This window comes from Centruroides sculpturatus, unplaced genomic scaffold, assembly GCF_000671375.1.
Source record: "Centruroides sculpturatus isolate CEXI.00-Female unplaced genomic scaffold, Cexi_2.0 scaffold681, whole genome shotgun sequence".
NCBI classification, from domain to species: Eukaryota; Metazoa; Arthropoda; class Arachnida; order Scorpiones; family Buthidae; genus Centruroides; species Centruroides sculpturatus.
Genome location: NW_019385004.1, coordinates 71,126 through 88,359, shown reverse-complemented (window position 1 = coordinate 88,359; position 17,234 = coordinate 71,126). Strand labels below are relative to the sequence as shown.

The 17,234-nt window shown below is 34.7% G+C and overlaps 1 protein-coding gene and 1 pseudogene across 1 annotated transcript; both read left to right on the top strand.

Annotated features, from left to right (window-relative positions):
• The first annotated feature begins 3,664 nt into the window (after positions 1-3,664).
• On the top strand, positions 3,665-4,165 carry LOC111633257. Its single transcript, XM_023377795.1, has one exon. The coding sequence runs from the start codon at positions 3,665-3,667 to the stop codon at positions 4,163-4,165; it is 501 nt and encodes a 166-aa protein (XP_023233563.1).
• A 6,059-nt stretch (positions 4,166-10,224) lies between these two features.
• Positions 10,225-12,687, top strand: LOC111633262 (annotated as a pseudogene).
• Positions 12,688-17,234: the final 4,547 nt, after the last annotated feature.

Genomic DNA, 17,234 nt, shown 5'->3' with positions numbered 1-17,234 from the left:
AACCAAGAGTTCTACATAGGCGTACACACTCAAACGCGCGCTTTTGACCAAACGCACGTTAAGCGCGCGTTTATAGATTTTTGTTAAAACGAGCGTTTTGCGGGCGTCAGCCGAGCGCTTTGAGATATATGTGCTGCCATGTTACTGTACATTCGATCGCGCATTTTGCGGGCGTCAGCCGAGCGCTTTGAGATATATGTGCTGCCATGTTACTGTACAGTACATTCGATCGCGCGTTTTCGGGTAGAGTGGGCGTACGTTGGCCGAAATGGAGAACGATCATTTCGATATTGATCTATTTATTGATGAAATCTAAAAGAGACCAACCATCGTCAAAGGATTTTATAGATATTTTAAAAGAATTAAAAAACTTGAGTTCATTTTGTCATAGTTTTGGATACAACGTCGCAAACATTCCATGCGTCAGTCCTAGGGTTTCTCAAACGGGATTACGGGATTCCGGGATCCCGGTTGTTTTTTTAACCCGGGAAATATCCCGGAAAATTTTTCTTATCCCGGGAAATCCAGCAAATGTTTTAAAAATTCACTTTTTTTCTTATTTTGTGTTAAGGTTGAGGAATTTTGCAAATAGAAAGCATAATTAACTCATTCACTGTCAGAATACATTTGTATTTATTAATTTTAAACCTACCTATTAGTTTTTTTTTAAATTTTTGTTCGTTATAGCATGTCACAAATGGTCAATAATCAATATATAGCTTATTTGTGGCAGCACTATAAAAATTCTTTACTTGTCGGAACCTGTAATATCTGGAATAATTGTGCTTACGCCGTCTTGAGTTTTAACCATGCCCGGTAGCTTCAATAAATGCCTGACGCCAGATTGTGCAAATTGGGCAAGGATACAAACGAGTATAAAGTCTGTAAGTATGAAGTTTTTCTTCATAAACCTGATTATTAAAGCCAAATGAATTGCCGAATTACCGAGCTCTAAGCTCGATGCCGCTATTAAAGCAGCCAAGGTAGACAAATCAAGAATACTAGAGAGCGAAAGAAGTACTACAATCTCGAAATCTTCCAGGCTACAGGTGAAAAAACACATAATATCTGTCTTCTCTTAAATGCATTAAACACTATTCCAATCACATCAATTGAATCGGAAAGGGCATTCCCGATGGCAAGACTTTTCATTACTAAAATAAGAATTACAGTGAGTTATCGGAGTGTTGACCATCTTTGCTTTTTAAAATCTTATAAAACTTTGCAATATTTTGTGTTATATTTTATTTAAAAAACGAAAATTACCTTTTAAATTAGAAGTTCATTTTTTTAATTTTTAACTTAATTCAAAACATTTTTGTTGTTGTTGTTGTATGCAGTTTCCAGCAAACTGTAATTAATTTTTTTCTATTTGTGAAAATTTGTACGTTATTTAAAGGTAATTTTTATTATAGGCCTATACAGCATTATTAATATGATTTTGGAAGTTACAGAACTTTAAAATTACTTTAAAAAGTGGAAAATAATTATATCATTTGATTTCAAGATATTTTGTATATCTTAGAAATAATTAATTCTATCCCGGGAAACAGTTCACTTTTATCCCGGGATCCCGGGACAAGCAAAAGACCGGGAAATGAGAAACCCTAGTCAGTCCATCTCGTAATATTGGGTGCACCCAAAATTCTCCTTGTGTCTGCTATCGTCTTTTATAGCGACGATGGAGAAGGCACACACAATGAATTACTTTCACGTCCATTTCCAAACTGAGCCAGTGCGTACGCTCCACAAACGCTCGTCGAACGCCGAGCTAACGCACGTTTAAAAACGCCTACTGTGTACACAGCCTTAGGATCATTACATTTAACACATTCTTTCGGTTTATCCTGTTTATTTACATGTTTACGATAGCTATTACAAGTTGCAACAGCACGTGAGGCTCCTGGCATCAAAAAGTAATGATAATAAAATTTAGCTGTATTTTTTAGAAATCTACTCAAGATATAATATTCTGAAGTGAAAATAATTAGTATTAACATTTCTTACATAAAAATTAACATGTAAACTAAATAACACTATAATAAATTTATACTACAATGAAAACTGCTTAGGCGACCACCTGCATTCGACGGGCACCTGTCAAAACGGGCAAAAATTTCTGNAGGGGCGACCGGGTTGGTGAGGATGAGGCCTGACATATTCAGACAGATGGACACATCCCAGGTCCCTCAGAGTGGTAGGCTGCCACCTTGAGTTTAAAGACCAAAGAAGAGTCTCGATTGTAAAATTTAACCATGAAATGGATTATCTTGCTGACAGAGCGTTCAAAGTAGCCACGAAAAAAAAATTAGAATGCCAGGTATCATTCGAGAAAATTCGAGAAGATACATCACTCACGCAGTGATGTATCTTCTCGAATCGCAGTGATGTATCTTCTACTAACTTGTGCTTTCATAAATAATAAATTTTCATTCATAAAACCACATAATGCAGTGGCATGGCGTCATTGGAAGCGTGGAAGCTCCGCTTTCCTTGTATTTTCTATAAATAAATACATATTACGCGATTATTTTCGTATTTTAACGTCTTTTGGATTAATTAAAATTAATATTTTATTATAACCGCATTATGTATCTTATTACAAATTTCTATACAGCACGTGAAAAAACGACAAGGCACACGCGTGGTCGTTTTCACGGGATTTGGCAGCCTGCGTGTATTCATATACAGCAGGACCATCTCCGATTTCATCCATTAGCCACTCATAGGGAGCTGTTAGACTAAGTGGATTGTTTTAAGTTTTAAAAAGTAAAGATTTTATGTTATTTTTATGTACGTTTCTTTACAAAGCTATATTTAATTATAAGTTTCTCTAAAAGTATATTCATACAATTGAATATTTTGTACCAGGTATGTATAATTGTATATTCACNTATATATTTAGAAAAATATAAATCATACGAAATTACTGCTCGGATTAAAGAGAATCATATTATTCCAGAAAACAAAACACGAGTGATAAAGGACAGCCGTTATCAAGTCCATCTGTCTTTCCCTAATCTCGAGAACTGTGTTAGATAGATGAAAGACGAGACCAGATATGAAAAATCTTAGGGTAGTGGTCGGCAACATATGGCACCCTAAAGGCTAAAGGCAACATATGGCACGCTAAAGGCTAAAGGCAACATATGGCACGCTAAAGGCTAAAGGCAACATATGGCACGCATGGTGGCACGGCCTAGAGAATGATTGTTAGAACCGAAGATGAACTGTTTTACTTTTCTATTTTGTTTAACTGATCTGTCAGGGATGCTTCCCTGACAGATCAAGGATGACGCAAGCTCCTCTCGTTGTAATTCGAGTGGTGAGGTGTGTGGCACCCGAACCCCAACCCTATGGCGGAGATTAGATGCTTTTAGTGATCGCTAGTGTTGTTCAGTTACAAGATATTTTATGATTTGTAGAGTCTTATTTATTGTTTAAATAAAATCATTAATGAACCTTGGTGTCTATGTTGAAGATTTAACTATTACGGCAATCAGAGAAAAGTACTTGGAGGCCTGGTGTAGAATGTGAGTAGCCTTTACAAATATGAGTTCCGTAGAGTGTGCTGTTTGCGAATGACATTGTGCTGTGTGAACTTTCCCAAACCAAGGCTGAGAAGAAACTGGAAGATTGGAGGAAAGTTTTGGAAGAAAGAGGCATGAAGATTAGCAGAACTAAAACAGCTTATATGACTCTGAATGGTAGAGACGAGTGTAATATTAAAATCCAAAATGTGCCGCTCCCTTTTGTTCCGAGTTTTAAATATCTTGGGACATTTGTCGAGTTGGGAGGAGGATTGAACTCGGAGGTGCAGCTTAGAATTCAATGTGGATGGATGAACTGGAGGAAGCTGAGCAGTGTGTTATGCGTCAAGAAAGTTAGCTGCAATCTGAAAGGAAAATTGTATAAATCAGTTTTTAGATCTGCAATGTTATATGGAGCTGAGACATGGGAAATAACAAGAGCCCAAGAAAGAAAGATGGAGGTGGCGGAGATGAGAATGTTGAGATGGGTGTATGGAGTGTCAAGGAAGAATACAATAAGGAATGATTTTATTAGAGGTTCTGTTAAGGTGGGCCCCCTTGAGCAAAAAGATGCAAGAATGTGGGTTGAGATGGAAGAAGTGACAATTATGTTGGAAAGAAGATCGGAAAACTGATAGTAAAAGGAAAGAGGAAAAGAGGAAGACCAAAGATGCGTTGGAAAGATAAGGTGGAAGAAGACTTGAACCAGAGGAGACTTAAGTGAGAACAAGTCCTTGTTAGAGAGAAATGGAAAAAACGTATTAGGGAAGGAAATGCCAATCCCACTTAAACATGGAAAAAGGCGAAGATAAAGAAGAAGAAGAAAGAAATACAGAAAGATTAAAATAATTGTTAAATATAGTTTGTCAAAGATAGTTTGTCATATACTTGTCATAGGTAGCAAAAATCTCAACAGAGAACAAATGGTTAGAAATATTTCATTATTTTGAAACAAGAAACAAACTATGTTCCATATAATAATGCATTAAAATTGTGGAATACACGCTGTCCTTGCGAGGAACTAATGCAGCGACTGAACGCGTTTTTTCTACCGTAAATAAAGTGTAGACATCTGATAAATCACAATTAAGTGTTTGAAAGCCATATTATGTGTGAAATATATTTAACAAGTTCTTGCGAAAAATTTCACGACATTTTAAACGACAGCAACCTACTAAAATATTCACTCAACTGAGAAATATGCGAAAGAATAAAGAGGTTTTCAAGATTTATAATAGTATATATATTTATTATATTTGTAAATTTTACATATGTTAAAATTAAAAAAATATATATAATACAATACAATTTTTGCGTTCTTTATGATAAAATGTTGTTGCTCTAGAACAATTTTTTTTCAACAAGACAGCCACTCCCCACTTCAATTTTGTCCCGCTTCACCAATCATAAAATCTGATCACCTTACCTAATGGACTTGCTAAAAGAGGTCCTCTTATTGCCCACAAGGCGAAAAAGGAAACAAAAAACAAGAGTTTTTATTATAGGAACAAGAAATTCAAAATAAAAANATTGAATATTTTGTACCAGGTATGTATAATTGTATATTCACCACACATTTTATTTTTACAAGTAAGTTTTTATATTTGAGCCATGGAGGACGCCATGTTGCTTTCCACGCTACAAGCGTGCCGTTTTTGCCGTCCAACAGCATGGGGGCGTTCTTTTATTTCTCTGCATAACTCCACGCGAGCGACATCCGTTTAAAAATTCCTGCGAAACGCGTTCCGCAGGAAATTCCGGTAGGAGTGCGCGCCATCGAACGGCAAAAACGGCCGCTTGTAGCACTAGTTTACGGTGGAAAGCAACATGGCGTCCTCCATGGCTCAGACAGTTTCGTTTCGGGGTCCATCGTCTGGTTTTATGAATGAAAATTTAGAAGTGAAAGCGCGAGTTAGTGCACGCGGTGATGTAAGTGTCTTTTCGAATTTTTTTCGGATGGTAGCCGGCATTCTAATTTTTTTCGTGGCTATTTCGAATGCTCTTTCAAGAAATAATCCATTTTATGGTTAAATTTTACAGATTCAGATTCAGATTCATTTTATTAATAAAATACTGAGTTACAGTACATACCTGGTGCCATATACATATAACCAGGTGCAGACAAGAACATATTGGCATTATTACAGATCATTAACATTAGAGGCTACAGTAACATTACATGTGTAGTATATACAAAAGATGGGGATAAAATAACAAGTTGTGTGATACAGAAAACATATGCATTGAAATATTATACAGCAGAGAATCACAAAATACAGAATGTAAATAACAAAATACAATACATTATAGAATAATAATGCAGACAAAGTATAACACAATATTTCAGTAGAAACATGATACAATAGCAATTAACTAAATTTACAATAACTTATTTGAGAAAATTAAAATACATAAACAATAATATAAAATTCAGTAAGCAAAACATATAATACGTTAAGAAATTATAAAAAAAAAGAAAACAGTGTGTTACAAAGTAATAGTACCTGTAGCAATAAAAATAAGACAATACAACACCGTTAATGAGATAATGAGAAAGGTTATTTGTATCCAGGAACGGTGGTGCGATAAAAGTATGCACTGATGAGCCTTGTGAGGGCCTCATAGGCGTCTTTATTGTCCAGGATACCGTGGGATTCATTGGGCCAGCGGTATCCGTGCGCCTCCATAGAGGACCTCAGAAAGTGCCTTTCGTGATCCAACATAGGACAGTTGAAGATATAATGATCCGAGCTGTCGTCCACACCACAAAGAGGACAATCAGAGTTTGCAGCTCCGATAAATCTGGCCAGGTAAGACTGGAACCTGCCATGATTTGTTAAAAATTGAGACATACGATGACATGGTTTGTACCAATTGTTTGAGAGAAATAGTTCAATATTGGGAATAAATTTGTGAGTAATTGGATGGTTAAGCGTGTTCCAATCATGTTGCCACTGCTGAAGTAGGTCTTTCCAAAGCATATTCTTGATAGTTTTAATGGTAGGGCTATTATAGCAGATCCGGAGATTGTCGTCTTCACTGGCAGTCTTTGCAAGTATGTCGGCCCTCTCATTACCAAGTGTGCCCTGATGGGCACGAGTCCAGCTGACGTGATAGATATTATTGGAATTGTTAATGATGTCGTGGATACTAGCTGAGATAGGGTGAGAAGCTTGACTATTGAGCAAGGCTATAGAGGATTGACTGTCTGAGATGATGGACACTTTAGTATTGGTATAATTTGAGTCAGACCAGGCAATGGCCATTTTGATTGCATACATTTCAGCCTGAAAGGCTGTGCAGCCGGCACCAAGCTTGAACTGCCCTGAGGCAGTCTCCACATTGTCCCGGTAGACCACATAGCTACTGCCCACATTAGAATTGGTCTTAGATCCATCTGTAAAGATTTGAATATCAGCATCATCAGGTCGCGAGAAGTTTAGTTTCTTAAGAGAAGCAGGGTGTTTAGTATCAGCGAATTGGACTGGTCGTTCTAACTCTTGACGATGTATTTGTTGATTATTGACATGGATGGTGTTGCCCCACTTTAACTGCCAGATTTTCTCTTGTAGTCGGATGTAACTGTCAATAGGTGCCTTCCTCGCAAGGATTTGAAGAGAAGGGTTTGGGGTTGTGGAGTAAGCTTTGGTAATATGCATTAAGGCAGTTCTTTGTGCAGCAATAAGTTTGCGCTTGATGTGCACCTTGCGAACAGCCCACCCCCAGCTGCCGCAGGCGTATGTGATGATTGGGACAAAGATCTGGTTGTATATGGTATCCATGGCTTCCGAGTTCAATCCCCAACGTTGCCTTGCAATGACAGCAAAAGTATGAAAAATCCTGCCAGTCCGTGCGGTGATATACTCAGTATGGGCGTTCCAGAGCAGCCTGTGATCCAGAACCACACCCAGGTACTTAATGTTCTTGTCTACAGGAATTGTTTGTCCAGCCATTTTAATTGTGGGAACACGCAAATAGAGATTTCTGTTTCCGGGTTTATTGAACACAACGCACTTGGTTTTTCGGGCATTAAATTCCAGTTTGTACTCTTTCCCCCATTTTAGTATTTTGTCCAGGATATTATTGCCATTCTTTTCTAAGGCTGCTCTAGAGCTGCCTCCAAGAAGGACCAGGGCATCGTCAGCATAGGCCACGATGCAATGCTGTCCAAAGTCTTGAACAAAAAAGTCATTAAAAATCACATTCCAAAGAATCGGTCCACATACAGAACCCTGAGGGCAGCCGCGGACGATTTTTCGTCGAATGATGTGTCCTCCACATTGAAGAGTAGCCGTTCTGTCTTTTAAATAATCACGTAGTAGATTATATATATTTGCCGGGCAGTTCATATTTCTGAGGTTTTGAAGGATCATTGGCCACCAGGCACTGTCAAACGCCTTGACGATGTCCAGGCTGATGGCCAGAACGTAATTATAATCTTCAAGAAGGTGGTTCACCGAGTTGACAGCTTTATTGATGGCATCAGCAGTTGACCTCTGTGGCCGAAAGCCAAACTGAGAGTCATGGAGAATGTTATTGGACTCTAGGTGCCACATTAACCTATTGTTTACCAGCTTTTCAAGGATTTTGCCAAGAACTGGCAAGAGAGAGATAGGCCTGCTTTCAGAAGTGTTCCCAGGCTTGGGAACAGNGGGATGGTTTCACCTTATCATATATTATTTTCCTCAGTTTATTACAACTTCTGTCATCGCTCCTATGATATAGCAGTATTACCACAGTGCTGCCAGTGGGAGTCTTTGTGGTTTTTGGGTTATTGGTAAGGTTTAGAGTCTTCCCGGATTGGAGAATGGTGCTGTAGGTTGCTGGAGAGGTGCGGAACAATTCCATTTTTTCCTGTATGCACGTTTGGTTTTTCAGAATTTCTTGCACAGGACCATTGTTCAGGAGCTTTTCGAGCTTCCCAGTTATATTCTCAATTTGTTCTTTAGGGGCATTATGACATAGCGTCTCCGCTATGCTATTAACATTTTTGGTAATGTTGTCATTACTTTTGGTAAGACCATCCAACTTAGTGATTATTTCTGTCAGTTTGTGGTTGAGATCTGGGTGATAGTGGTCAGACAAACAGCTCGTTTTAGGCGGCAGGAGAATAGGCATTGGGGAAGTCATGCCTGTGATGAGAGAGTCGTTGAGGCAGGAAGACCGCAGTCCCTTGCCGACCGGAGTGCTACCAGAAGGAGCACTTGCTGCCTTATTCTTCTTCTTATCATTGGTATGTGTAGGCACTTCAGATTCTTCCTGAGAAGAAGGTATACGTGGAGAAACTTCCTTTGTAGCTGAGGACACAGGTTTTATCGTGGACCCTTCTTTTGCCTTTAAAAGCTCATATTTTAGAATTATAGACTCGTCCATCACGATACTATCGATAGTGCGAGCGCCGCCATCTTTCTTTCTTTCACCGTCGTTCCTAAATGCCAACAAACAGCAGCGCACTCCCGTAGTAGCGGAGAGTCCGCTATTAAAGAACGCACCCATGCACTCCTACAGGAATTTAGGAACGCCTTTCGGCAGGAATTTTATACAGGTGCCGCTCGCGCGGAGGAATAAAAAAATACAATCCTTGACCGCTCGACCATCCCACCTTCTAATAGGATATGTTAGGTAGGGTAAGCATAAAATTTAATGCAAATTGTACACGGAAAAATAATATTTTTGTCTAATTTCAACTAACTTGCATTCGTTCTTGCATTGCACACTACCTAGGTGATTTATATATAAGTAAATTAGTTTATATCGTCAAGCTACTTTTTTTAAACCGAAAATAAACAGATTTTTATTATCAATATATACAAATTAAGTTTTACATAAAAAGAAATTTATAAGAAATCATGTACACACTTTTTTAAATTTTCTATTATTATAATTTTCATATATTAATTTAAAATTAAGATCTTGTAGAGTTTTAGGATCATTACAAGTAATTCGATTATTTTAATATTTCATTTGTTCTGTTTTTACGGAGTTAACATCGAAAAATAAATCGTCGATGTCAAATATTAACTGGGATTTGGATATAGAACGTTACGATGTTAGAAAAGCGTAACTAGGCAAAGTTGTCAAACTGTAGTCCGCGAGCTGTCGAAGTGACAAGAGTTAATCACGTGTTAATAATAAGACGTGGTTTGCTCTATGACGTGTTAGTGCAAAGAGAACGGATTATTCCGCGAGAAGAAAAGCTGCCGGAAACGCGTCAGAGACCTAGTCACGTGACTGAGTGACGTTGAAATTGGGTCACGTGATACGCTTCGCGTGCATCCGCCGTNTTACCTAATGAATTTGCTAAAAGAGGTCCTTTTATTGCCCACAAGGCAAAAAAGAAAAAAAGCAAGAGTTTTTATTATAGGAACAAGAAATTCAAAATAAAAAGTAAATTTCATCAAACGTATTTAAACCGTACAAATATTTTAAAATATATATTCATATAATTTTAAAAACAATAATTTAGAAATATTGATACAATTACGAAAACGAGATATAAAATATTCCTATAAATTAAATATTATTCCAGTAAAGTATGAGTTAAATAATACTGGATGTCGCTGCGTTCGTCATTAAGAGCGGTACCGAAAAACATGTCATTTTCTGAATGAACACTTTTTTCATTTTAAAAAAAGATAACGAAATATAATTACATATTTGTATTTATATTTTTTATGAAATTAATTTTTCTTATTTAAAAGTCTAAAAGAAACGAAAAAATATGTTTAGAATATCTACACTTAAAAACATTGGATGGTGGCTCACTCTATGAATAGTTTCGACCTATGTATCTCCTTGACGGACTTTAAACTCGATCCTTGAGATGGAGTAGTCGGCGGACTTTAAAATGTTTGCTTAATTTACTTTCGATTTGCATAATTTCCTCGACAGTTCTGTAATAACGTAAATATTTTTGTCTATTCAGGAATGATAAGGAAATTAACGACTCATCTGAAATACGCAAGACCGTTGTTATTGTTTAGTAATATCAAAGGCAAGGGGATAAAGATGTCTTCTTATTGTCCAGCTGATAGACTTAAAGGTATGAAAGAAAGTGTTTGGGTTGAATTTATCCAGCTTGCATTGGAATATAAGCCCGTCAATTTGGGCCAAGGTTTCCCAGATTTTGCTGCACCGACAGAAATTGTCAAAGCTCTGTCTGATGCTACCCAAAGCTCAAATGTTTTGTTAAATCAGTATACAAGAGGTTTTGGTCATCCTAGACTTGTCCAGGCTCTTTCCAAACTGTACTCTCGATTGGTCGGTAGGGATCTGGATCCGATGAAAAATATATTGGTCACCGTCGGAGCATACGAAGCCATTTATTGTACCATCCTGGGATTAGTTAATCCGGGTGACGAGGTAATAATCATAGAACCTTTCTTCGACTGCTACGAGCCCATGACGAGACTTGCGGGAGGAGTGCCGGTTTTTATTCCGCTGAGATGTAATAAAAAAGAAGGGCCAAATTATAGTAGCGATTGGATATTGGACTTTAAAGAGTTAGAATCGAAATTTACAAATAAGACTAAATTAATTATTGTTAATACGCCCCACAATCCTCTTGGCAAGATATTTTCGAGATCAGAACTAGAAATGATTGCGGATCTTTGTAAAAGATATAACGTGATTGCCATAATGGACGAAGTGTACGAATGGATCGTTTACAGGGAACACGAACACGTTCGTATGGCTACTCTTCCCGACATGTGGGAAAGAACTATTACCATTGGTAGTGCTGGTAAAACTTTTAGCGTAACTGGATGGAAATTAGGATGGGCTTACGGTCCCGAAAATTTAATGAAAGCTTTAAGTTTATTACATCAGAATGTCGTATACACCTGTCCAACTCCCATTCAGGAGGCGGTGGCTGTTGGATTTGAAAATGAAATTGAACGGTTAGGAACGCCAAATAGTTATTGGAAAGAACTTTCTGATATGTTGGAAGAAAAGCGTGATAAAATGGCAAAATTTCTCTCTTCTTCGGATATAGTACCTACAATTCCTGACGGTGGATATTTTATGATTGCGGATTTCTCAAAACTTGGTTCAAAAATTTCTATAGACGAAGATAAAGGTACTAAAGATTATAAATTTGTAAAATGGTTATCAAAAACTAAAAAGTTGCAGGGTATACCACCAAGTGCCTTCTATTGTGAAGAGCATAGATATTTAGCTGAAGATTATATACGATTCTGTTTTATAAAAGATGATAGCACTTTAGAAAAAGCTGAAAGTATCTTAAAATCGTTAAAAGATTCAATTGATAAATAAGTTTAAGTTATCTATTGAATTTTTTATTTCAGTTGATATCTCTGAAAATATATTATCAGGTCAAGAAATATATATTATAAATTTTTAGACTGGTAAAACTTTCAGAAAAACTTATTGGTACATAAGTTCATTTCTAAGTTATTTTAAAATCCAATAATAATAGGATTTTAAAATAATCCTATTAGAAATTGATGTATAGATAAAAAGTTAATACCTTTAATGAATAGTTCTCATTGATATAAATTATAATTTGTTGAAGTTTGTTTAATATGCTTTTTTTAAAAAAAGTAAATAGGAATATTTTAATACACAAAGTTTTCTGAAGTAATAGAATGACAGCTTAGCTAAGTGTGAAATCTTTAGCTGCCTTATTACTTCCCTATATTTTACTAAAATATTAATTGATTATAGTTATGTCTGTACTTGTTTGATAGAGAAAACAATTTATACTGCTTTATTGCATAAAATTATTAAATGTAGTTTTACAAAAATTTTTGTAAACAATCTGAAACCAGATTAATGACAATGTTGTTTATGAATTTCTGACTATATTTTTGAGATATGTTGAAAACAATTTGTTTAAGAACATTATAACACAAACTTTAGTTATAAATGTATTCCTGTTTACATTTGTTTATTAATACTGTATTCATAATTTTACTTTAATCAGAAGTTTTGTTTTGAAATTGTTGCTGCAAAAACAATGTTTCTGAAAAATAAAATTTGAAGGCTTTTGTTTCAGATTAATTGAATAATTAAATAATAAAAGGTAATAATAATTATTTAATTGTAGTTATTAAAATTATGAGCTATGTATTACAATCTGGAAGTTAATTTGTTGATTGGCAATTTTGATATCAAATTAAAATTTTTCTGATACGAATGATTGTTTATTATTATTGAGACGAATATTATTTTTTTAATGTAACAACTGTTTGTAACATGGAAGTCTCTAACATTTCAAATTTAATGTTTATTTTACAGCTACTAATTGTCTTTGATTACAATAAATTTATCTTGTTTCTATTTGGATTATAGCAATACTTTGAAGTTTCTAAATTAATAACAATGAACAATTATTTAAGTCATTAATTATCAAATATAAATTTTTACTAGTTGGAAAAAAGTTAATAATGAAAGCAATATGTGTGGCTCTTAATTGAACAATTTTAGAAAGAAAGCTGGAAGAAAACATTTTTGATAGGTTGGTGATACATAACCCCTGGTTAAAAGTATGGAATAATATTACAAATTCCTCCATCACATTTCAAAGGCATGTTTTAAAAAATATTTAATGCTTGCTTGTCGATTGCTTTTGCAAATTTTGAGATGATATATTTGCATAAACCTGTGCTAAAATGAAATTGGTTTTATGTATTATAAAAGAAAATATTCATTTACTAATCAAGAGTAGAGACAAAAATATGTAGTAGTAGCATAACAGGGACAAAAGTTTAGAATATGATGGGAATGTTCCATATTAAAATTTAGTGACACTGTTATCATGTAATATCACACTTAGAAATTAAATCTGCAGAACTGTAATTGCACTTAATGTTTGCATTCTAAAACTAAGCCAAAAACACCAGAATTGAGTGAGGGAAAGACAGTTGATAATTCCATATTACACACATGGTGAAAAGCAGCAGATAATTATTACAAAACATGTACAATGCACAAAAATTTCAGTGTCTAAAATTATAGCTAAATATAAAGCAACTATATATGTCTCAACATAGATATGGATACCCCTGCATAACTATGGCATGATATGACAGAAATCTGATCAAATTTNTAAAGAAATAATAATACATTTGTTATATTACATTATTATATTCTTTATGATACTTTAAATTTTTTTAGATGTTATTGCATCACTTTACGAAGTGCCTATATACGTAATTGCATCAGTTTTAGCACCCACTTAATTAATTTCAATCACGACAGCAAATGATATGGATGATTGTTTCTTTTAAACTATTTGATGAAAACGTTATATAAAATTGGGGTTGCATAATCATTCAAAATTATTATTATATTTTTGACTGGAAATCACTGGATTTATGCAATTTTAATTTAATTAATGTCGTATAAAACTGACTGCTCTACAAATTTGCTTAAAACATGCGACTCAAAAAACCCCAAAATGGCGGTTCAAGAAGTAGGTCACACGTGTCCTGACCTTCTTATATTTAGACCTTGAAAGCCTGAGCGTTGCAACAGGTAGAAAAAGCTTCTTAGTGCCTCGTATATATTGTTGCTTACGAGTAACGCTCGCATATGTTTATTTTGATTTATACGAGAGAAAATGTGCAACGTACTAAATGCATTTGAAATCCACTCGTTCATGGAGAACACAAATGAAAGGAAATATTACGTCCTTGAGAAAGTTACTTTATGAAACAATATTGTGCTGTACCTGTCGTCTGGTATTTTTATACTTAATATCTGTAAAGTGAAAGGTGTTGTCTCAAGGACTATATAAATTATGTATTACATAGTCCTTGGTTGCTAGGAGCGTGTTCTGAATCACGTTACGGAACGCAATCGGTGTAAATATACCATGGTTGGAAAGAGAATAGGGGCGTGGTACTTTGTCGTTTTTTTGTTTTATTATTGCCAAATTAAAAAAATATATAAGTGAAGCAGAAGGCACAGAGTTAATTTATTACAAACAAATGGATGGTATCACGTATATTGACTTGCCCTTGACATTCTTCGTTAATAAGTTCAGGATTTAAATTTTAAAGATTATTCCTTCATTCCTTCCCACATGAAGCAACTTATTTAAATCACTTCGTTAAAGAACCGATTTATCATACTCAGAATAAACTTAAGAGATGTGGATAAGCGGGATATATCCTCATTTCGCCTGGTTTATTTGTTCTGTATAATATTTATTTATTTACATTTTTAAAATATATTAAGAATCATATGATATATTATTATAATATTATGACATGATTAAAATCGAAAAAGCAGAAGGCATAGCGCTAATTAGTTTTAAATGACAAATGCTTTCTTATAAATGATTGATTGATAAAATCATATTTAGTATTTTTGTTTTTTATTTAATATTGCTGACATAAAGATAGAAAAGAGGAGTATTTTAAACATGTTTTTGTGTATTGATTTGAAAGAAGCATTGNGTAATATTACACTTGAAATTAAATCTGCAGAACTGTAATTGCACTTAATGTTTGCATTCTAAAACTAAGCCAAAAACACCAGAATTGAGTGAGGGAAAGACAGTTGATAATTCCATATTACACACATGGTGAAAAGCAGCAGATAATTATTACAAAACATGTACAATGCACAAAAATTTCAGTGTCTAAAATTATAGCTAAATATAAAGCAACTATATATGTCTCAACATAGATATGGATACCCCTGCATAACTATGGCATGATATGACAGAAATCTGATCAAATTTGTTAAAGGAGGAAGATATAAGTCATCCAGAGACAAATGCTGAATGCAAAGAAACTGGTATAGATGTATCTGAAAAACAACTCTCAGAAGGTTAAATGAACATGGCTGCATATCAAGAAAAGCAAAGCAGAAACCATATCTGACTGAGAAGAATAAGAAACTATGTCTGCAATGGGCAAAAGTTTACTATAATTGGAATTTGATGCATTGGAAACAAGTTATGTTCACCAACAAGTCACTCACTTGCATGGGATATGGAGATAACAATGGTAGCAAAGTTTGGAGAAAATCCAGTGCAAAGTTTCTATCTATCTTTCAATTTAAACCCTTCTTTCAAAACCAAAATTTGCCATAACTAAGCAGGATATTTGGAAATTGTCAACACTACAGTGAATGTAAAGGTATACTTGGAAATTTTAGACAATTTTGTGCTAACAACAACAGAGGACACTGGTGACTCTGACTTTATCAAAATGACAATGCATTTTCCCATCCAAAACAGTATACCGATGGTTCCTAAACAAAAACATTTCATGTTTAAATTGTCCACCAAACAGCCTGGATTTAAATCCAATAGAAAATTTGTGGAATGTTTAGAAGAAACTGGTTCAGAAAAATACTGGCTTTGTCCAAATTGAATAGCGAAATTTGAACCAGCTGGGTAGAAATACCTACAGACTTATGTGAGAAGTTATTTGCTTCAAAACCAAAACATAGCAGTAATAACCAACTTCAAAACCAAAAACATTCAATAACCAGTAATAACTTCAAAACCAAGCAGTAATAAAGGCCAAAGGTGGTCCCATGCAGTATTAATTTACTTTATTCCATACTTATGTCTCTGTAATCACTATATTTCACATTTTTGTCTAATGTTGCTCAAGTGTTGAATGTGCTGTTTCTTAAATTTTTATATAATTGCTTTCATCTCTTTTCTGTTATTACTTGCACATGACTGCAAATAAATTTTGTTAAAAAGAATTAATTATTTAATGTCTGATTTTTTGAAACTAAACTAAATTGAATGACAATTTTAATTTGCAAAGTGAACAATATTCCATACTTTTTGACCAGGAGTTGTAATCACCATAAGTTTCAATTCCATATATTTGATTTTATTATCGATTATATTCATTTGTACGTTACATTACATATAAAGTATTTTCTGTATTTCTGAAGAATTATTCAGTCTCTATCCAAATTAGTTTCATAATTTCAAATGTAAATTGCAATTGAAATAATAAAGTTAGGAAATCATAATAATTTGTCTTCATAATTGTATTAGTCCTTCAAGATGATGCAAAGATTTAAAAAATCTTGTATACACATTTAAAAGTGTAATTAATTAAATGGTATTTGATTTATGATTATTTTTGAGAAAAATCATATACTTTTGTTTTGGGGAGGTAACCAATTGATTATTGATGTTACCGTATTTAATAAGTAAAATTATATTTTAGGAAATTGGTTTGACATTTATTTTTCAATTTTAGAAAATTAAGTGTCTAATCTTATATAGGGTAAATCAAACAGCTGTTCCTGATTTCAATGATTGGTTATATGAAATGTAATGCATTTCTTGTTGGTAGATGTTTGCTTGGAAAGTATACATCTCATGATCCCTCACATCTTCAAGGCCAGCCATTGACTGATTTTGCAATTTCATCAGAATCAACGTTGAACTGGCAGTGGAAAATGTGAACTTTAGGTAATCACCTAAAGTTCAAATTTTCCACTGCCGGATGACTGAGATGGGGCTTCGGCCTTGCCACTCTGGGAGAACCGGGAATCTGGGTGGTCGGAAAACCCCAGGAATTTTTAGAAGCAATCTGTTCCGGATATGTGCACCGTCCCTCATCATCTGGAAGATCCATTGAGGGTCTAGCAGAACTCCCGACAGGTCTGAAAAAAGGCTGTCTTGTGCCCACAGAGCAGAGAATCGGGAAAAATACATTAAATTTATATCACAAAAATTATGGTAAAGTTTAGCAGAAT